The 24,349-nt window shown below is 33.1% G+C and overlaps 1 protein-coding gene across 1 annotated transcript; it reads left to right on the top strand.

Annotated features, from left to right (window-relative positions):
• The first annotated feature begins 7,058 nt into the window (after positions 1-7,058).
• LOC123559100 (sodium-dependent glucose transporter 1A-like) lies at positions 7,059-14,694 on the top strand. Its single transcript, XM_045350914.2, has 4 exons — positions 7,059-7,466; positions 8,204-8,307; positions 9,000-9,181; positions 9,499-14,694. Exons 1-4 carry the CDS (start codon positions 7,281-7,283, stop codon positions 10,575-10,577), a joined length of 1,551 nt encoding a protein of 516 aa, XP_045206849.1. The 5' UTR covers positions 7,059-7,280; the 3' UTR covers positions 10,578-14,694.
• Positions 14,695-24,349: the final 9,655 nt, after the last annotated feature.

Raw genomic sequence — 24,349 nt, 5'->3', positions numbered from 1 at the left:
AATGGCGTGAAGTCATTATCCGGATAACGTAGAATAAAGCCTGGATTCGGCATACGGAAACAAAATTATTTAATGAATAGATGGCAACCTGTGAGTAAAATTATTAAAATGGCAACAGTTTTATCTTCCTAGAGATAAGATATGATATGAAAAAGTTTTACACGTTAAATAATTCCAAATAATGTTTCAATATCAGGTTTATATTTGCGAATCTCTTTAATCATGGTTAAATATCTTAAAAACAAGCACACGGATCAACACATTTTATTTTGCCATATTATAGACCATACATTGGTTTATAATCGAGAGAAATTTCATTAAAATCTACATCGTAGAAAAAATTTTATTGCGAAAATTTTATCAAAATTGTGATTTTCCCATAGTTTTCCATTATGACAACTTGTGTGGTGTCCAAATTTTTCAAATCTTTCTAGCAAAAACTCAAGCGAACAACCTTATCTTTTTATTTGCCTAATTTTCTAAGTACATTCTGAAGTTTTGAAAAATCAGGGTTTAATCAAACTCTGTATAGTAGAAAAAATACTATCAGAACGTTCAGAACTACCTTAATGTTTGTTACTTGCTTGGCGTCTAAAACATGCTCTTGTGCTTGAAATGCACCCTGCGAATGATATTTATTTGAACAGAAGTTTAAAATGCAAAATGGTTAATACTTTTTAATATAATCACCATAATTCTATTTTCTAACAGTACGGAGAATAGAAATCTTACTTACTATTTGTTTTTAATTTGTAAAGGCGTATACTAATACACACATAAAAAGTTTTCTTAACGGTCATTCTTGCATAAAACCTTTGGTATTTTTGAAGATTTCGGGCATGCGCAAACAAGAATATTCTCGTGGGCATGCGTTGTTGGAGAACGTTTTAGATATGCTGTTCCGGGTCTAACATAAACAAATAATGGAATCCTTTTCAGCTTTTGTCGAAGTAGAAATCTTTTCATTTGCTTTTTCACATTCTTATCAATCAGAGATTTGTCTCGAGATTTGCTCTTGGAGGTTAGTCGAACTCCCGTGACGAACCTCTGATTTTCTTTCGGTCTGTTTTGGTGAGCATGCGCACTAATTACTACCGGGAGTTGTTTCAGCCAATCCATGTTCACCATGTGAAAAAATGTACACGTGTGTCCATTTCTATTACACGATAGTGTTTACATTTCAAAAAGTGTGAAGAACAGCATGAAGCAGGCAGAATTGTGGTCTCTCAGCATTTCACGACACCTGTACGTTCTGTAAAGACAGCTAAGGTTTCATTGTATACCGATTACATCAAAGAAAGGGGCAGTTACACTTGTTTTAGATTTTAATAAGAACTTTTCATAAGTCAATATGTGCTACACTTATAAATGTACACCCGGCACACAAGGATGCATACAGTAGCCCCTGGAATGCATATTAACATGTGTCTATATATAACAACGTGAAATGACCGGCTTTGATTGGCTGAAGTCAGCTGAAAAGTCTTGTATATTCGATATTTCCAGCATTTTGGTTGTGTTTTATGCAAGAATAGCTATAACACACGTTTGTTTCATGTTACAACACCTGCAGTGTCCCTCGGGTTTTGTTGGTGCATTCAGGGCTATTGCACCAATCAATTCTCGGAATTCTCTAGCACGAAAAAACGTGTAAACTCTACTGCTTTTCCAAATTTGCAAAATACATCGAATCATTAGATTCCGTAAAATCTGTTGTCCGTTTAACGTATACAGCTTTAGCAATTTCAAAGTAAATAAAGTTTGGCGACATTTAACAAAAGCGTTACTCTGAATCTGGCCCTATATGACTTTTACTGACAAGGCACAATGTGTTTATATTGGATTTATGTAAAACAACTTCTTTACAAGATACAAGATACAAGAAACTTTATTTAACGTCGGATACTATATATAACAAAAACATTAGCTTAAAGCTATTTCCCGACATCTTAGGAATGCGTCTATTTGTCTTCTAACGATGTCATATATATCCGCAGTGTACAACTGTTAATGCAAAATGTAATGCAAGTTTGATCGATATGTTCTCCCGAGGCCGTATTGTTCGGCTGTTAAATATGTGTAGTCTAGATTTAATATAAAAGATGTTTTATGTAAATATGCGAAAAATATTGTTTCAATATTCCTACCAAATGAAAAATTTTCTGATCAAGAAAACCACTATTCGATTTGATTTTTTCCAAGATGTATCACAAACTGAGCATATTAAATTGTACATAATTCATTTCACTAAACAAAAAATTATTTGAGATTTACATTTACATCTACATCTTTCACCCAACCGTCGATTTCCGACCATCACTGGGCGGCGCTGTCAGAGAAACAATTGTTAAAGAAATGATATGTTACAATGTTAAAAGAAAAAAAGATTAAAAAGACAGTATGCTATAGTTAAAATAGGACAGAGGCAATAGAATTACATACTGACCACCGCCAGTCTCTCTCTAAAAATACTGAGACTGGGGCTAGATTTGACGTAAGTTGGTAGGGAGTTCCAGATTCGGATGGTCCTTGGGAAGTAGGAGTTAGAAAAGTACTGAGTGTGAAACATGGGAATTAAGTAATTAGGTTCCTAGTTGGAATAAGATGAGATTGTCGACTGCAACTGTCTGGGTCCTTATTTTATAAAACATTACTAATGAACTGTGTAACCTTCTATATTGGTTTGTATTCCATTCTAACGTTTTCAGCATTTGTGTAACACTACTGGTGTAACTGTAGTCGTACATGACATACCTAGCAGCTGACCTTTGGACATTTTCGACTTTGCCAGTAAAGGTTTTTTGCCAAGGATGCCAGACGCTTGAACAGTACTCCAGTTGAGGGCGGACGTAGGTGTTATAGGCAGCAATTTTGACCTTTTTATTGTCAGTTTTGACATTTCGTTGTATGAAGCGAAGAGTGGAAGTTGCTTTGGAAGTGATATTGTCAATGTGTTTGGACCAGTTTAGATCTTTGGAAATAGTTATGTCAAGGTATTTAGCTGCCTCACAAGTTTTTAACTCTATATTGTGAAGTTTGTAGGGGTAGACCACAGGATTTTTCTTTCTAAAGATTCTAAGGACTTCACACTTGTCCTGGTTGAACTCCATGGACCATGTCTTCTCCCAGGTTTCTAAGCTAATGAGGTCTTGTTGCAGAGATATATTATCTGAAATGGAGTTGTTGGTAAGGTATATTATGATGTCATCTGCAAATATTCTTGCGTTACATTTGACCGAGTCTGGCAAGTCATTATTAATATATCAGGAAAAGCGGGGCCCAAGAACAGACCCCTGGGGAAATCCGATCAGTTCAGGAAGTTCACTGGAAAAATGACCATTTATAATAAAACAATGGTATGTTAGCCTATATATAACTATACAATAATATCTCTGTATATTTCGTTATACTGTCATATTTACAAGAATACAAAAAACCTTTCTTTTATATATTTTCAATATTTTATAATATGTACTTCAAATGTCTTTTTGTGTCGAACATCATACTACTTTCTTTAACATGTTTGTTATACTTGTGTGTTACCTAGGTGGTACACGAGTTTGTAATGGCGTACACACGGCCTTCATGCATACGCGTTCAACAGCCTACTGTAATCTAACATCCAGATGCTTAAAAAATCGTAGCCAATCGCAGGCTGTAAAACCTTGAAAGTTCAACCTTCGAGTAACAGAATGCTATGGGGGTTGGTATCCATCAGCTATATATACCTCAAGAAACTTGTCTGGACTGTAAATAATGAAAATCGCAAGATCTTTTCTTCTTTGTATTGTAGTAAAACTTTATAACTTTATCTAAATTAAGTAATTCATTCGAAAAATTGTAGTTAGGGAGAACTTTACATATACATAATGGAAACAACTGGTCTGTAATACGATTGCATTTTTAAATATATGTTGTAGCAGGCGTTTACATTCAAGCCCAAACAAGCAATCAACAATATTGAAAAGGTAGGATAATGAATATGCCATTATGATTTGCCAAAATATAATCATTAATCCTGATAGACTTGTTTTAATTTATATCAGTTTTCAAGTGGTCTTCAGTTTAAGAAATAACATTTTGCACACGTACGTACATATAAAAGCCTATGCTTTTCTACGGTACCTAGTTGTGCCATATCGTCTGATGATAATGTTATAATTCATGCCATTTGTCTTGACTGGTTTTCCTTTTTGTTGTGAGGATGTATTGACCTCTAATGATTATGTAATAGTTGTAAGCAATTTGTCTTGGCTAGTTTTGCCTATTTGTTGTGAGGATGTATTGACATTCTGTCACTCAAAACCTCAAACTTCCATTGCCTCATTAATCATACGAAGTCTACACTTTATTCGTTAAACATTCTGTCATATTTCATGATTTTGTGCAATCCCCAGCAAGACATGGAATTTGAGGACGCTGCGAAAGGTTAACGAAACCACTTGTAGGAAAAGAAAATTCTTATACAGTATTTGATTTTGTTGTCTGATTTGTTGTAATACGGAGTGAGACGGGGCCTCTTGAAATCTTTTGTTCATACTTAGTCATCTAATTTTTATAAATTTACTTTACCATTAGTCAGTTATGATATGCATATTTATATTGCATCAAATACCAGTACTACTTTATAAACCAATACATGTAGATCAAATAGCTACTTAAAGTACATTTGTAATGGAACGTATCTATTGAATGAGTGATTGTTTTATTGATATTGGTACTAATGTATTTTTTAATATAACGTAAAAAACAGCAGTATGCAGCTTACATCCAGAGTATCCATGGTATTTTGTACCGAATGCATTAGTTGAGTATCAAACTTATATTTTCTTGCAAAAAGCTTATGTTTATAACAAGCACTTCTGTCATAAAGAGACGCGTCTTGAAGAGGTAACCGTTATATGTGTTCATTAACCCTTACCCTGCTAAATTTCTATAATGAACTTGTCCATCTTTCAATTTGGACAGTACCATTAATTGTTAAAAGGGGAGCTTACCAAAAATGATACTGACTGAATGGCGAAAAAAGCAGAATCAATCGTGTTCAGCATGATAAGGGTAAAGAACGTTTCGATTTAGTAGTTATTGGGTTCTGTGAATACACTTTCGATGTATAAAATATGCATTATATTTTGAACCATTTCATCCTGACAACCTCTCTACATAATTCATCGCTATAAAAATATCAATAACTACTAGATCAAAACGTTCTTAATAAGAACATATGACGGTAACCTCTACAAGAAGTCTATACATGAAAGTAGCGTTTGTTATAAAAATAATTTATTTTCAAGAATATATCGTTAAAAATAGGCCAGCGAAGCAGAAGTATATATCATACAAGGCAACATATATATAGACCAGTAACAGTAGAAGTATATATTATTTAGAGCAGCATATAATATTATAGACCAGGTACAGAAGAAATATTTATTTTACAGGTTTACATACAGACCAGCGACAATAGAATTATTCATTGTACAGGGTTATATATATCGACTTGCGACAGAAGAACTAAATAAACTGACCAGTGACAGAAGAAATACTTATCATATAGGGTGACATATGTAGACCAGTGACAGAAGAAAAAGTAAATAATATACAGGGCAAAACATATTGACCTGATACAATTCAAATATGTATATAAATCAGAGACAGTAGAAGTATATAATATGGGGCAACATATACATTATCCTATCTAAAACTATTAATTTGTATGCGATAATTAATTAATTTAGCGCACTTTTAATTGATCTCTATACCAGTCTTTAGCTCTTTTCAAAATGCATATAAGTAACATGTCACACAAAAACAAAATTACAAAATACAAACAGATTTTTTTTTATTCGTGATTAATTTGATTCCTATATTTTTCACCAATTCCGTATTATAAACTCATCTGTTAAATACTTAAGATTGCATCAATTATAAGAGATTTGCATACTTTATATAATTATGTATATTAAAGCAATATGTCAATGAAGTTAAAGAATCAATTCGGCCCACAGTGCTTGAAATATCTGATAGACATTAACATTATTCACAACAAAGGTTTTAAAAAGTGTCAACAGTAGACATCAACCAATCATATTTTTACTCCTCGGTCTTATTATCTCCCTCCTCCCTCTCATTACACTCCCAAGTATTTTTCAGTTTAAGAAATAAACATTGTGTGCGCAGGCGTACATGTAAAAGTATGGAGTGGAATTATAAGTCATCAGCTAAACTAATCAAAATAATTCGGAGAAAGACATCCTCAACTGATTATGTAATAATTGTATGCAATTTGTCTTGGATGGTATTTCTATATGTTTTGAAGCTGTATTGGCATTCTGTCACTCAAACACTCAAACTAATCATAACAGCTTTCATAGCGTCATTAATCACTTGAAGACTACCCTTTCTACATCAAACATTTAATCATATTTCGTGCAATCGAAAGCCAGACCTGGTATTTGCAGACGCTGCGAAAAGCTAATGATATCACTTTGTTAGGGGAAATCTAAATATGAATTACAATTTTTTTCTTGACGGTTTGCAGGATGGAATAAAAAAGATCTCTTGTATGTACTGAGTCGTTTAATTTTTATAATTTGACTTTCACATTTTGTGGTATCTTCATTCAGAAGGTAATGCTCTCTCTTCGAAAACTGAAATTAGCAATCAAAATATTTCCATTTCTCGTGAAATGCCTTTGTACTGGATGAGTTTTCCCATCAGTCAAAAGTAATGCGCACGCATTCATTTATTAATCCAATAATTACACAAAACAAATCCACAAATCTTCTAACGCAATACCTGATATTTTGCAAATACCCTTTTGCGAAATCCGAATATTACAGTTCTTAATTTTACGTAATTTTTACCTACTGCATCTTTTAACACGATCTGATTAAATTTAATTGTTAGAATAATTTTTGTAACAGCACAAAACAATCCACAGGAGTGTGCGCTAATTGTTCTTTTACAAGACTTATCGTAAAACCAGCCGTATACCTTATCTTTCAACTTTAAAATAATCAAATATGGTCAATTTACTTTAACAGATAGTAATGATGTGACCTAAAAGTTTAATAAATGAGTAGATATGACACTTATGTAGCCAAAGGCATTTTTCAAAGTGTTTTATGATATTAGTTAATGCTTGGAATTTATCTATTTTCTGAAATCAAATAATTACATAATGTAATCTATAAAACTACGAAACAGACAGTCAGTATAAGTTTAATGGAAAATAATACAAAATGGTTGATGTGATGACGGATATTATGTAGCCTACCATGGATGACAAAACAGAAGTAAAAAATGAACTTGAAACACATCCAGTAGAGGCTTTTGAAGCCGAAATCGAACACGAGGGAAATGATATCAAGAAAGGGACGTTACTTGGTAGGAGGGCAAAAGACATGGAATATAGACATCGACTTTTTCATACGGCTTGCGTCTTTATCAGTATGTTTGCACTGGTAAGATGTTGTCATCTACAGATTAGCAAGCAAGTGTAAAATATTTACATCTTGCTAAATCTCTTTATTTTAATATAAATTTCAAGTCTATCAAGTCTAATCGTAATTGCGGATTTTACCTTTTTTGAATAAGGGTTTAAAGGCACTGACCTCCAGACTTTGGCTAAAAATGATCTTTCTTTAAAATTAAAGTTTGTTCATATTATAATATTAATTTAGAATATGATTTCTTGTTTCTAAACAATCTTTAAAATGCCAAATTAAGAAAAAGGATGCCCGCGTTGGGAATCAAACCCGGACCGTCGCGGCAAGAAAGAACTTTTCCGCTGTCGTTACCAGTACCGTTACGGAGGATTTTGTATATCAAGAGCGTTATATATAGATATTTATAATTACAGTAAGGCAGTATACCTTGAGTAAAGAGTTACAAACGCTTTTCGATTTTCATTGTAAAAAATAGTAAAAACAACTAATTCTCATGTGTTTCTATTACATATAGTCTGTCAGTAATTAAGTTTCAAAGCATTCTTAAGAATTATAGCATGAATTTCCAGATATCTAAATAAATTTCTTTTTTTTTTTTGTTGTCGCACGATCTGGAGTCCAGTGCCTTTAATATTAATTTTCAGAATTGTTCAATTTTACACGATATGAAAGCTAGGAAACTTTGTTGCTTTTTGTTGCAGAACTGTAAAATATACGTCGTTATATGAACACCGCTCAAATTTCAATTGCAGGGATGGAGAAGCGCTTTAATTGGTCCCACTTTCCCCGATTTAAGACTGATAATAGATGAAGATCTTTCAACTGCGTCCTGGATATTTACAGCAAAATCATTGGGGTAAATAAGGTTATGAAATTAACATTAAAAATAAAACATCTATCTACCGAAAGTCATCTTTCTTTACTGTATCAGCAAACTATTATATGCTACTACTACAGATCACCAACGTAAAAATTTGTGATAATTAGTAAGGTATAAGGCAAAGAAGAGTTATGACAGAGGATTACAGTTCCAATAATATTATGGAACGGGACTCACTTAACGTCGCTCTGGACTCCAAACATGTTACGCCAGATGTCAGTTTAACATGTGCCTACAAAAATGCCTACAAAAAGGAAGAGTATATAAGTAATAAACTTGCTCGTTAAAATAGATTAAAAGCAAACATATGGACCCAAATACGCATGTATTTAATACCTGGGACATTATTGCATATGCATCAAAACGAAGATATGTAACAGTTCTTTGAAAATGGTGAGTTTTTAAAAGGCGTTTAGCTGTCCAAAAGCCTTTATGAAGTCCTTTTCCAGAATAAAATGTATATATTAGTTTGCTGACATGACAATTGATTTGTAGAGTAATATAAATGTTTATAAGCTGTTAAAGTTTCATTTTTGGATCTGTTGGTGTTTGATTTTTTTTCAAAATGTAAGGCTAAGCGTTAAATTTATAACCAAGTCTGAATTGCGATAGGAATATTTAAAAACTGTTTTCTCAGTTATAAAAATATGTTATACTGTGCTCTTCAGAGGACTGCTGGGTTCAGTCTGTGCAGGATTTGCCTACGACCACTTCAATAAAGTCGCCGTTTTCATCTCGATTGTCCTTGGTATGGGTGTTGTGGCAGCTATCACTCCCTGGTGCTTTCATTTTGCTGCGATGCTTGTTGTGCACGTTTTTCACGGGGTGTTCGCTGCTGCAGTTGATACAGGTTTTTTGTTCTCCTTCTGACGCCATAATTGTAATAAAATTATGCTACGGTACTTCATACTGTGTGTATGTGAAACAAGTCTTTTTCTTTTCGTAAACGAGCGATAAGATGACATAGAACATATTTGTGCAGTGTCAAAATGCTTTGTTCAAGTGAACAGTAAATGCAAATGTAGTATCTAGTGTACAGGAATGAAAGATCTTTTACGCACATGTATTATTTTTGTTGTAAATTGTGAAATCAATTTTGTTCAGTATTTAAGCACTTGGTAGCTTGAGTATGAAAAACAAGAATGATTTGACCTTTTTTATTTATAGCTGGTACCGCTGACATGGTTGTTGTGTGGAAGCAGAATGCTGGACCTTTTATGCAAGCTGTGCACTTTGCATATAGTGCCGGGGCAATTGTATCACCTTTGATTTCGCAGCCGTTTCTAGCCGAAAGAATTAACGTTGATAGCCAGTACGACTCAGTTCTTTCAAATTCGTCTACGGTGACATCGATATACCAGAAAGTAACTACATCGCCATTAGATGTTAGAGATATCCCTACACAACCTGGAATTTATGTCAACACCACATTAGTAAAATACGGAAAAACTCAAATTTACGTTCCATATAGTATAACATCACTTGTTTGCTTAGTATCGGCATGCTTGTATTTGCTTGTGAGCTTTGCATATGGTAATATCTATAAGGTTTCTCTAAAAGAATTCTCAAAAAGGGAAACAGATATGTCCAAAATACGATACTTCCTAGGTAAGAAAATGAAAGTTATATTTACAATACTTTTAGCATTGGTGTTACTGTTTTATGTTGTAAGTGAACACTGCTTTATAGGGTTCCTTATGACTTTTATCATATCAGAGCTGAAGTGGAGTAAAGCAAGGGGATCCACCGCCTCCTCTGTCTTTTGGATTGCATTTGCAATAGGGCGTTTATCTGGTGTAATAATTGTGAAATTCGTGAATATTTCTACAATGATTGTTACATTTTTCTCAATTTTAATGTCTGGTGCTGTATTACTTTTGCTCGCTGTGGTGTTTGGTAAAGATATTCTAGTTTGGGTTTCCATTGTTATTGTTGGGTATGGAATGTCTGCCATTTTTGGGTTAGTCTTCTCGTGGCTATCTCAAAACGTTAGAACGCTTACAGGTAAAATGACCAGTATTTTCTTTGTTTTCATGTGTGTTGGAAACATGGCGATACCACTTTTAGTTGGACACCTTATGGACAAAATTTCACAGATGTGGTTCATTTATTCGCTTTTGACTTTGAGCGTCGTCATGTTTGCATGTTTCATATTTGCCCTGGTAGTTTTTAATTTACTGAAGAAAGTTCATGAACAATCCAGTAAGTCGAAGACTTTAATAACAGTTCATGATACGGAAGGATGATTTGAAAAAATATGCAAAGTAAGCTAAATGTGTGGGTAGTAGTAATGAATCTTTGCTAGGAGGTCTCAAGTTTGAATTGTATAAAGTGCGAAATTCAGGTGCCGCTTCCGCGATCCTTTTAATTGATACAATCAGTCAAGGGCCATGGTACTTTGATTACTGCTTCATGTACACTGAACCGCTTTAGAAACGCACCACTTACACAGCTCTTAATAACTCCTATTTTACACACTACAAAAATGAGACGCTTTACTAAAGTGAAAGTCAAATAATTACAGTGTATGCCTTTCGCCTGATATGCTGATCAAATCAGCGAATATAAATATCATCATTTTTTCTTCACTTTATTTTTCGTTACCTAGAAATATGGAAAATTTCAAAGATCAAAACAGCCCCATGCGATGAGCGTGGTAATTGGAATTTCCATTTGTGTTGTAAAATCAATCCTATGTACCCTAGGACTGAAAAAAACGTGGATATTACCCATGTCTACATCGTGTAAAGAAAAAAAATAATTTTAGGACAGATAGGGATTTTCATCAATACTAGCCTCATATTTCTCATAAAATTTATCGCAGACCGGAAATCATGATAAAAATTCCTAAATCATTTACCCCGTCTTCACGCATGAGTGATTTAAAAATAAAATATCAGAAATTAGAGAATCAACTTTATGCATATATTCACAATTATTTTTTGCCTGAACATAAAAAAGCGTTGTTATTTTAAAGCGGTTCAATATATATTTTGATGGTTATGATCAATGTAGATTCCAGTCACTGCTTCTTTGTTTCTTTTGCTTTGCATTTCATATCTGTTTAATGACGTTACGCGCAATATCTTTGCAAAGTATTATAAAAAGTACAATAGTTCTATGGGATTTAAAGATGTATATGAAGAATGATAATAACAAAAATATTGCCATGTTCTTACAAGAAACACATTTTATCTTGTCTTTATTGAAAGGGGGTATCTTTGCAAATGAAATTAGACTGTTGGCTAATCAACCTCTTACAAAAACATAAATGTTCAGGTAGGTTTATTTGATAGTTTATAGCTTCGGTAGCTTAATTGTGGAGTACCAATGAAAAAGTGTCTGTAGCCCTCGTGCTGTTAGGCACAACATTAATGTGGAACTGGCTTCCCTTTTTTACATGTGGCGGTAGAAAACCTCAGAAATGAGTTGTCGAGGGTGATAAGTAAAAGTTATAGAACTTGTTTCAAATTGATAATAAATTAATATAAAGTTATATATATATATATATATAAAATTCAGCTGAATAAAAAATGTTATTTATGTTGAGAAATTATTGGCTTAGCAAGAAATATAAATATTCAATATTCATGAATGCAAAATATATTTGTGATTCTATGTTTGAACAATGCTCTCTTTTCAGCTGTGGATTATTTTTTTCCTTTTAGATCGAATAAAAATGAAATTTTAAATGCTGGGAAAACAATAAATTTCAAGATATTATAATAGGCAAATTATCCAGATGGAAATGTTGTTTTGAAAGTCAATGTCAGTTTAGAAAATATACCTTCCTTTCTATATTTTTATCTATGCTCTATGTTGTCGGTATTGAACCATAATTTTGAATCTGTTAGACCTCTCATTGAATGTTATCCCTATTTTGAGAATGACTATTTTTTAAATTAAATTCAGGTCGGATACGTATGATCATGAAAAGTTTCTACATTTGAATCAATTATCTATTATTACCTAATTGTAAGATATTATAATAATATTAAGATTTGCATAAAATACTTGATCAAAATGTACATTCCATTGCTTTAAGTTTAGTTAATTGTTTCATATGAAATCTTTGTTATGCATTTTTGTTATGCAGTGCTGTTAAAGTGAATATTTAGATTTATATTCCAGTAGATATATCCCACCTAATTGGTAAATGAAATTTATGTTATGCTAAACAACCGTAAAAGAAAAATGTTTAATTCTTCCAAAAATGTGAAAAGTTTCCAAGTTAAAACTGTCTATAAATCCTTCCGGAAAATATAGAAAAAAATACCAATTTGACTTGAAAAATACACATTGGAAACCATTTTGTTTGCAACTTGGAAAATCTCAAAGGACATGTTCGAATAAGAAAAAACAAGGCATATATTGTTTTAATATCATATGAAGCATATCAAATAAATACGGAACTACAGTACATATACAGTGTTTTCGAAGAGGAGCGCTGCCAAACTTATATCCGTGTTGTTATTTGCTCCTGACTAAGTATAGATTTCTAAATTTACCCTGTCTTCAATAGTTTCGAAACAGAATGTATTGATATATCTTCTTCTTAACTTGATAATACAAGGTTTAATGATACCGGTTAAATAGGAATTTATGAACAGATTTAGATATACTGATTATTAGCCTTTTTCAAATATATTTCTTTCGTAAATACCTTTATAATTCAAAATAAAATGACAATATTGTGTTTTGATCACGTGATATAACTTAGTTTTGACACATTCTAATTAAATCAGTTTGAATTCTGTGAGAAAATATAATGTATTGACATTTGGCAATAGTATTGTTCAGCCATTGGCTTTTCTCAGGCAAAACAATGTTTTATTGACAATTTTGAGAATTCAGAAGGTCTTGGCAATTCACATTAAGACAATTAGATAAACATCTAGACATTTACCGCTTATGTAGTATATAGAGTTTATCAATGTCAAAGATTGAATAAGATCAAAACTTTTAGAGAGATTTATGAATTAATATGTACAGAATGAATATAATGACAAAGTAAAATAAGTACCGAGCAAGTACACTGCGGAGAGACAGAAACACTGCGCAGCACCGCATCGGATAGGTCAGTGGAAGCAAACAACACACGGCAGTTTACAACAGTTAAAGCCCTTCTCATAGTCAACATCATACTCAAACATACGAAATAGTGTAAATACACGTAAAACTAGCGAATCCCTAAAACATGTCATTATAACGAAAGGCACGTCAAACACGAACATTCTGATGTGATATAGCCTAACGAATCATATACGCAGATACTCAATTTAACTTATACAAAAGGAAAGTTTCTAAACAATATCCCCAATACAGTCAGGGTGTGATATACTCATATTCCTTGTGGTAGAATTGTTTGGCATTACCAGTACTATTAACTTTAGGTCGAAATAATTGCCCCTTACCAGTGTGGGTTCGAAACCTCGCTTTAGGTGTATAATGCTTTCATGTAAGGTAACTATCGAGCTGGCATACGTCATGTCGGTGGTTCTACTCGGTGTCAACCTAGGCCTTAAATAATGCCTAGAACAGCTTACGATCTTCTACCACTATCAAAAACCGCTGGAATCTCATCACATTACCTATAATTGTGTCGTTGTGACTTTGAACCCAGCAAAAACAAAAAGGAGATCAATTTCAAAAAAAAGCCTGAGCTACGACAATAAAGTTTGAAAAAATTAATTACGTTACTTACAGGACCGGTAGAGTGTTAATTCCAATAACTAAACGTTACTAAAAGTAGTAATGTATTTGTACTGAAATTAAACATATATGACCAGTATGGGGTCGATATAAGTGGTCGTGAGACCTGGTGTGCGAGATACCGATATTTTGCACACTTCTAACGATACCAGACACACGTCCGGGTGCGCAGAGAAACAATCATCATTTTCTTTTACAAAAAATCCCATAATTTCGCTAGATTTCTCTTTTAATGTGGTGATGTAAGACTGCCACAAAAACTACGGTCATAGAATGCATTAAAAATGTTGGAAGGAAATAAGGTTAATGTTATCAGACAGCTTTGACGTTCCCGCACATTACACGCACATATTTAATTATTTTGCGAATGGATCATACGCAATAAAAATATTATAAACAAGGCTGGTGTGCCTTGATAATAACCTCCTAGTATATACAAATGACAAAACTAATAACCAACTATATGCAAAGCTTGCAATGGATACTATGAACTATGAAGTAACCGGTAGATGAAGACAATAAATGCCAAATTACAAAATAAAAGCAGAACCACTGGAACCGCTTAGGTCTACCTAAAAACAATAAACCATAAAAAGTATGCTTTTGTATGTATTTTAGTGTAATCTGAGATAGTTTAGATATGTAAAAGAATCAATTTATTTGCAATATTAATAAATAAACTAAAAGAGAAATCTTATTTGAATTATCTTTTGAATATTCAAGACAAATAAACAAGATGATGCAGTTCCTAGAATTTGGCATACAACCTTGAGGCTGCTGCCAAAAAGAAACTTATTGTAATCACCCGTAAGAACAAATAAACGCAAACGCATTCAGTTTCACTATAATTTTATCTCTGCAGACAAATTGGTTAAGTAATGTCTAAATTAAACAACAGAAGAATAAATATCACAATTTACTTCTGTTTGGCTTCCTCTTTAGGAACGAGTTATTGCAATCGACAGGCAATCTGAACAGATTCTGTAATTAGATATGTCTAAATGCACTTGACAAAAGGCTTTTAAGCATGCCATTTGGCGTTGTTAAGATATTATTCGCCTGCAGCGGCAAACATTACATTTTCTTTTTATGAATATAGAGATTTTTTTACCTTGCTTTCAAAAAGCGTAAGTAATTTTATTTTCTAAATGTAGTGCTTCCTGAGGGATGTGTTGAATATGACATCGCTCATTATGTTATTGTATATTGTTTTTGTTTATACCAGACTCCGTTTGTTAATAACACATTCGTACAGGGTATCAGACTTTCCGGCTTCAATATTTTCAAAATAAATATGAACATAGCGCTTGTCAAAATAATGCGTTGATACAATCATTTGTAGATAACTTGTATTACCTTCAGTCACCTTTAACAATGAAAAGTAGGTCTTACCAAATATCGCAACCATAATTTCAACCGCAGCAAGAGCTATTTGACTTGCACTAAATTTTAAAACTTTATATCGAAATACCGAGAAGACCATTGTAACATCTTTTCTGGCCCACTTCCTGTCTTAATTTTGATTCATAACTGAAATATGAAAAAGAGTTTCATTCAAAATATATTACGCAAGATTCATGCACTATTTCTGAAAAAGTTATATAATCATATTATGTTGGATTTCAAGTCATGTTGTCATTAATGGAAATAAAGATATTACAGCAAAGAAATCCCGTTCATTACCACAATGTTATTCGAAATTATGATATGCTTTTTTAAAACCTAAAATAGATCTAATTAGGACTCGTCTTGGAACAATGTTTCTTTTTATAAACTCCGTGATATCAAAAACACATTAGGCGAATGGCACCAAGGGATCAGATTTGTTCACAGACTGGACTTACTTATTCTCATTCTAGAAAAGTTCACACCCAATTGACGCACTGACATTTATCTTATAAAGGAAGAAGGTCAACCTGAATGTATACCGTGTCAGGCACCACTTACTGTTAATGATATTTTAATTCCTTGGACGTTGCTCCACGGCGTTAAAAGTTTCGAGGTTCACTCTATAAAGTCTGAATATGTAATATTTTTGTTCACGTTTATTTTGATGTTACAATTAATATTTTATCATTACAATGATCTTTAGTGACTTTTTTCATCTAAACTTCTTATCGGCTTTTATTACATATTCCGTCGATTCTCTATTTAATCGATCTCATTTATTTCTTAAATCTGATACACTTGTAGTTTATTGGAAACTTTCGGTCCGTACAGCATATGGAATTACATAACGTATCGTGTATCTTATATCGGCGCCTAAAGTGTTTACTTTCCATAGAAATGAAAACACTGGAAATAGCTAAAGTTTAGAGAAAGGCATATAATATGAGGTTATTTAACAGTGTCGAGTACAATACTGAATTCTATTGACGAGCACAAGGCAGTAGTAAGCCTTATCTGGACGAGGCGAATGCCGAGTCCAAATATGCGTTATTGCTGCTGTGTACGAGTCCAATTGAATTTAGTTTTGCACTCAACACTGTTAAATAACCTCTTTATTTCACACCATATAAAACATAGACATAAAAACAAAAATTCACGCATTTTAACTGACAAACAACAACACACATTAACACGTTCTTCCAACGTTTACTCCCGGTGCTTAAATAATCGAAAACAATTTTTCCTGAAATTTTGAACCGAAACCATAATCAATAGCCGCCGGTTTCTTTTTGCCACGCCGGTATTTGGCAAATTCAGCCCATATTTATACGCGCTTTACAAAAATGAAAATTGCCTAAAATTGTTACATTAACCCACCTATTTTAAAGTTAGTATGTTTTGATATGATATCATTACTAGTTTTATGTAAATCAGTGCGAGAAAATTACATTTGCCATGGCAAAAGCGGTTTTGCCATTGCAAATCGGTCTTTTGCCATGGCAAAATGTGTTGCCATGGCAAAATAATTTTGCCATGGCAAGAAAATTCGTGATTTTGCCATGGCAAAATTGCCATGGCAATTTTTTTTCCATTTTTCTTAAAAAGTGATTTTAACTACTTCCAAACGAATGTATTGGTAGAAATATGTTGTTTCATATCAATAACTCAGTTTTTTTTTATTTTGCTATGCTGGTCGAAAAACCACTATGTTGGTTTTCTCATGGCGCGGCTCATATGTTGTATCGATAGATGTGTCATTCTATATAGCATTACTTAGCCGCTCTAACTATGTTGGCCATTTTTTTTTTTAAACTGATGCCATTTTCTTATTATTTAATATTTTTCTATTCTGTTTTCTTGCATTATCTGACCGAAAGTCTGAATTTAATGGTCGCAGCGGTTTAAATACATTTTCTGATAAAACAAAATATCTATTTACGAATGCGATGTATGAAATTTTACAGGCAATTTATTGCAAATCGGCTGTTTTTGTATGATTTTGCGTATTATTACATTAATATCTCATTAAAAATGCTCTAGCATTCGAGTTATATCTATTCTTTATCGATACTGAAAGTTTGAAGCGAAATTATTAATTAATGAATGCTCTTCACGCGTTTTCTGTTGCTACTAGAATACATTCTGCATGAAATGGGACGGTTTTCATGTTCATACAATTTTGCAGATCGAAACCGAAAGTAGGTGTTTATTGCGCGGAGGAGAGCAAATATGCGCCATTTTTAGGGTAGCAGACCACAACTGACTGGCATTTCACTAGGAACTATTCAACCCCCTATTTTCTTTTCATTTTTTTCGTTCATTTGTGATAGAACTCTTATGAAAAATTGGTGTATGTAAAAGTGATGTTCTCTAAAGATACGTAAAGAGGACATGAAGTTGTCGTTTTTTTATGTGAAACAAAGAAGAATTTGAATTACTGACCTTTAACCCATAGGTCCCTAATACTTATATAAAATGCTGGCCTAACTTTTACTTAAAACAATAATATTTTGAATATGATGTTTCTCTTTTTATTTCTTTTAAGCATTGTTAAAAGTTGTATTGCATTTAATTCTATACTGTAGATGTATCAAGTCAGATACTGGAATTATTTTGTACCAGTGTTACCATACAACAACAACTGGTACGGAAATCCACGAATCCATCCGAAGGCTGTGATATTGGATTATCGGTTTTTATTGATTTTTGTGATAGGCAAAGACGTCTAGCTTTATCGGCTAAGAAATATTAATATATAAATTTCGTAATGGCGATTTAACAAAATAACCTACTTTGGAATATAGATAAGAAATATACACACAAAATATATTATTCAACCTTTGATCGAATGACTTGAAGGTCAGTTGTCAAAAAATATGTTCGAGGTCTGCACGTGTTTTATTGCACGGCATCAGAAAAAACAAACACTAGCACAAATTATTGATCGGTGAATTTTAAAAAGAATCATGTAATATTATACGCTTACTGAATGGAAGTGGCTAGGCGCCCGGTAACTCGTACAGGACAGGCTGAGGTCCGGTAATCAATTTGAATAGCGAGAGAGCTATATGTTTTATCTTTAATATGCGATTTGTACTTTTCCGGGATTAAAGAATTATAAATACATCTGTTCCTGTGACTGAACCATTCAAATAATCGAGGAAAGTATGAAAACAAACTTTTTTTTATTCATTTTTTATTTTGTTTACGCTGTGCTGCGTGGTTATGACTGTTTCCAGTCAAACTAATCAATCGTAAGCCCAGCGAGATTTGAATTTTGAGACCCGTTGCCAGATACAGGTCGGTGCCTGGATTGATTCCAAAGAATTAGAACCATATGATATAGTAAAAGGGGGACCTTAATTCAAGGCCCGGGTGTTATTTTTGGAGCATGTCTGGGTCTAGGCTGGAGTATTTATTGTTTTTGCATTGTTTAATTGTTGTATCCCCCTGAATTGTGTCTAAATTGACAAAATAATGAACAGATTATGAAATATATAATTAAATTTATTAAATTTTGTCATCCAGGGTAAGAACCGCGATTACCTTTCTTACACTCCTGAAACGCCTGAGAATAACTGCCAGTGACCATGAACTACATCTATACTCTTTTATTACTATTATACTTTATTTTATTAACCATAAACTTTAAAAACATTAAAACTTTAAAAACACATATGAGTCGTGCCATGAGAAAACCAACATAGTGGGTTTGCGACCAGCATGGATCCAGACCAGCCTGCGCATCCGCGCAGTCTGGTCAAGATCCATGCTGGTCGCTAATGGTTTCTCTAATAATAATAGTCTTTGAAAGCGAACAGCATGGATTCTGACAAGACTGGGCGGATGCGCAGGCTGTTCTGGATTCATGCTGGTCGCAAACCCACTATGTTGATTTTCTCATGGCACAGCTCAATTATTTTACAAACCATTTATATACGTCCGATTGTTGTCAGTACACAGATTATTTTTAGATTACACGCCACGCCTACTGCATAATTGTGTCATATCGATAAATATGCTTATTCTGTATACTCGTAAACATTCAATGTACTTTACCGATACCGTTTTACTCTATGTTTTTAAATTGCTGTCACTTTGTCATTTTTTAATGTTTTTCAGATCTGTTTTTTGCACTTTATAGTCCAAAGTCTAAATTTAATGATTTTATCGGTATTAGTTACTTTACTTATTGTATAGAAAAGATATTTACGATCGCGCTGTATGAAATTTTACGGTTGGTTTTATCAAAATTCGACCGTTTCTATGTGATTTTGCTTATTTTAATTACATTATATTACTAAAAATGCTCTAGCATTACAGCTATATATGTTCTTTAGCGATTCTGAAAATTTGAAGATAAACTATGTATTAATAAATGTTTTACACGCGAATCCTGTGTACCCGACGTCTAAATTACGCGTGAGAATTTTTACTTAAATTTTCCTGTTTACCTGTTGTTTGTTTACCATTGTCTGTTTCCGTCGATCCGTTTACTGGTCATCATTACTACTGGATTTTCCTATGGTGGCGTCTTTCTAGTACATGTTTTCTCGGACTGGGTCTTGCTTATGCCACCATAGGTCCCTACCACATATATTGCTGGCCATTACTTTAATTTAATTTAATAGGTTTATTTGATATTTTGTTGTTTCTGTTATCATGATTTTATTACAGTTATTATAAAATTTGTATAAAAAAGTTAAAATTGAATAAAAGTTGGTTAAAAGTTGGTTAAAAATGTTAAAGCTAGCTAAAATTTGATAAAATTTGATAAAGTCAGAAAACACAAAGACTCTTATTTCTGATTTTTATTTTGCCTAAAGTTTTAATAAAATTAAGCTATAAAAATATATTTAAAACTAATTTAGTAAAAACTGGTGACCATCCTTGCCGAAATGTAAAGTGGTTGCAAGGATATGTCTCTTAGTTTTAAAATCATTGTCTAAAATTAGCCTAATTATGGCTTAAAATTACGTATATGTTTAAAATCAGAATAATTTAAAAGATATTGGTTGGTAAGAAAGTATTTGGCCTTTTGATTATAATATATAGAACAGTAAAAATAACATATGTATATATACATTTTAACTAATTAAAATTTAAATTAATATAATAGAAATTATAATATTAGAAACTCTTTCGGGCTACTATCCATTGATATGCTCCATAAACAGTCGGCTCCTGTTACTACGTTGTTTCTAAAATTATTTCTTGCTATTCATAGTTGTGGCCCGACCCTAGCAACTTTAATAGATAGCTCCTTTCACCCTGAGGATATATCGCTTGTATTGACCGCACCAGTGCCGTTAAGCCTTACATGGTACCCCCAGACGGGGTGCATATACAAGCTCAACCCCCCTGATTATTGACGCCATCTCTTTTGAACGAAGTTTAGGATTTTAATATGTTTATACACGTTTCCCCTGAGATTATATTATCTCTATTGACCGCACCAGTGCCGTTAAGCCTTACATGGTACCCCCAGACGGGGTGAAACAAACTTTTTTAAATCATCTCCCGTTAATATAGTCTGCTCTTTGTAATACAAGAAAAGTCTCAGTATCTATAAGGATTACTAGACCTCTAGCCTGCCATGTACGGGTTGTCTGAAGGCCAAGTAACCAGACATCTAGACTCAGGGTCTAGAGGGCTGGTTACCGGATCCCTAGCCACTACCTTATTGAATGGCATGACTATTACCCGAGGTCCATAGAGCAGAGTGCAAATAGTTTTGACTACTAACATTCAGAAAGCGTTTACTTCACGACAGCAGAAGTAGTTTTCACATTTTACTTCAGGTTTTGTCTTTTTTTAGTACAATATATTATTAAATATGCGCAAGTCAATACACAAACAATCTTAACAGTGTTTTATATGTATTTGGAAGAGTGTAAATATCATTTTATGTTATAAATAAGCAATCCTGAAACAGAAAAAAAAATAATGGACTAACTTGACGATCATAACCTCGCTTTTATGCGCGACAATATTCGAGAAACAGTCCGTCCGAAACTATGTTAAAGGCAAAATTTTAAGTATGAAAGACATGAAAAGCAAAAATGGTCTATTTTCTAAATGGTCTAAATGGTCATATTCTCTACATAACATCAAAAATTGTCTGGTAAATGTCCCGCAAAATTTAAGTGCATGTACAGAAATCGTATATTCGAGAAAACAAACCTGCATAAATCCCTAAGCTCCTTTCTCACTAATTATCCGCTTAAAAGTGACACAAATAACAGTAACGTTGTGATCGCGGCGGGGTATTTTTGACCTGAGGCGCTTGGCATGCGCATTGTAAACGCGAGATTATCTCTTGTTGCCATTCTGTGTATTTTATTAATACGTTAATTGCAGAGTGGTAAAAGATAATGTTGAATAGAATTGCTATTATGAACTCATTAAAAAATTGCAGTGATTAGCCTGCAATATGACTGTCTTCATCAAGTGAATAATTTTTATGTTACAATGATTACATGTACACATTCTACGGAATATGCCCTTTTTGTATCAGAGATAGACAAAACAACAACAACAACAATAATAATAATAATAATAATAAAGAAATAACAGAAGTGATAGGATCGAACGCACGTCTCCAGCGTTTTTGTATTTATATAGCAAAGCAGGCGGTGCATACTCGTATTAAAATGAAGTAAAATACAGATTACAGTCTTTGTAGTATAACTGATACTTTATAAATTCAAAGTCAGTGTATCTTTTCATCTTTAAAGATGAGCTTAAACCATGAAGTCACTAATTAGTAACATTTGAAAACATGGAATCCTGGTTAAAGCAGCTATAAAATTTTAAATAGTTCATTGCCATTTGTAGAACTTAACGATGGAGCGCATCCCTCTATGTTCTTTTATATACGTATTTAAATACTTCTTCGCCGTTACTGATGTATATTTACTGATTATTTGTACATTTATATTTTTTTGAGTCAAGTTTAATCCCGAATACGTGTAATTTACTGTATAAGTTTAAAAACAATAAGGATGTAATGTTATTTCACTAATCCGACAACCGACTGGATACTCCTGTTTTACATTCTTATTTTGTTGTTTTTTCTTTATTTCTGTAACTCTTTAGCTCTCCTTATATCATATGTTTGAAGAATAATTTAATACTTGACAAACCTCTCATATGACCTAATTTTATGGTCAGGAGAGCCTTGATTTCTTGGTACAGGTTTGTATTTATTTACAAAATATCTACCCACCAGCATCCATTTTGATAAACTTATTATAACGTATTTAGAGGATAATTATTTTCTTATGTTCAGGTCAAAAAATTTTCACCATCAGATACCATAAATTTCGTAAGCATACAAATAATTAATATGTTGTGTACTTTTGAATGAAAAGTTGACAAGTTAATTTCACATATCATTCATTACGATTATCCATAAATAATTGATTGCGTAACTACATTTTAAATAAATAAACTTGCTGGGTACGACATTAGACGGTACACAGACTTATTTCCGTTGATTTCTGCCGAACTATAACGGGTTAATTACACCTGTTATGACATGCCTAGAGGTGTGACTTACTTTTTGTCTTTTGAACCTGATTGGCTGAAATAGACAACTTTATAAGCAGGGGAGTGGCATGATATATCGGGTCAATCATAAGTATAGCTATTGTGCGTAAGTATTTACCTCGCAGTCATTGATCTTAGCCATTATTTTTCCGGCGTTTTCGTTAGTTTACGCAATATTTGTACCTGTATTACTAAAATAAATACTAGTATAGTTAGTTAACCGATGAAGTGGTAAAGTGTCAGACTTACACGCATGTTATCTCGGGTTCGAAGTCAACTCAAATACATTTTAAAAACTGTAATGTGATGTTATCAATATTGCTTTTACCTTTACATTATTTTATGTAACATATTTCACAAATTTTAACGATTTTTCTTGTAGTATTTATTTTCTGGGAAAGCTGGTGACCAGTAATTTGTCTTTTTATTTAAGACAGTAAAGACGCTTTTTAATCGACATTACCTACAACGGTTAACTTGATTACAAGCGTATTTCACTCAATAAATTAAGTATAAATTTGATCGGAAATGTGAGAATGTTCCTGTCTATTAATTTTTACAGATAAGATTTGATGCTTGATTAAAAGTTGCAATTATGTATATGTACATACGTAGAATTTAGTAGCCAGAGATCAGTTATTTTGCTAATGTGTTTATATTGTGTTTACTTGGATATATTCATATTGTCTGAAATTGTACTTATATGTGTAATCTTCATATATATATACGGAGGATATTATATAAATAATACGGTAAGGCGTAAGTCTCGAATCCATAATCAAGGCAGGTAAAGAGTTTGACCACACAGCTACCTGCACATGCAATATGATGTAAGTTCTATCGCTGTATTACGGAATACGGTTAATGCCACTACAATCAACGCGACACACGAAACGACACACGAAATTGCAACGCGACGGACAACAATGTACAACGACACACGGCGTTTTAACATTTGAATGTCTCATTGTCGCGCTAGGGTTTGGCAAAAAATGTTACAGTAAAATTGAGTGTCGCGACACACGACAATGCGGAACAACGACACTCGACATGATATAGCGCAAATGTAGCGGAATTGTCGCATGTCGAAGTAATTTTATTGAGGGCGACACACGACAATCAACGCGACACACGACACGACGCATGACATTCAACGTGACGGTCGACAATGTACAAGAACACACGACATTTTAACATTTGAGTGTGTGTTGTCCTGAAAACGCGACACACGGCATTAACCGCGACACACGACATTCAATGCGACACACGACAACGGGCAAGATTGAAGATTCAAAGTTTAACGGGCAATGACACTCGACAGGAATTGTCACATGTCCGGGTAATTTAGGTTAAATGTTGTTAATAT

This window comes from Mercenaria mercenaria, chromosome 5 (assembly GCF_021730395.1).
Source record: "Mercenaria mercenaria strain notata chromosome 5, MADL_Memer_1, whole genome shotgun sequence".
Classification (NCBI taxonomy): domain Eukaryota; kingdom Metazoa; phylum Mollusca; class Bivalvia; order Venerida; family Veneridae; genus Mercenaria; species Mercenaria mercenaria.
The sequence above is the reverse complement of the archived record's forward strand: the minus strand, read 5'-3'. Positions and strand labels throughout refer to the sequence as shown.

What these genes read in the sequence shown, in the direction of transcription:
- LOC123559100 (XM_045350914.2), top strand. Translation starts at nt 7,281, where the DNA reads ATGGATGACAAAACAGAAGTAAAAAATGAACTTGAAACACATCCAGTA. An exon ending in TTATCAGTATGTTTGCACTG is followed by an intron (nt 7,467 to 8,203) that starts GTAAGATGTTGT and finishes TTTCAATTGCAG; the next exon opens with GGATGGAGAAGCGCTTTAAT. An exon ending in TTTACAGCAAAATCATTGGG is followed by an intron (nt 8,308 to 8,999) that starts GTAAATAAGGTT and finishes TGTGCTCTTCAG; the next exon opens with AGGACTGCTGGGTTCAGTCT.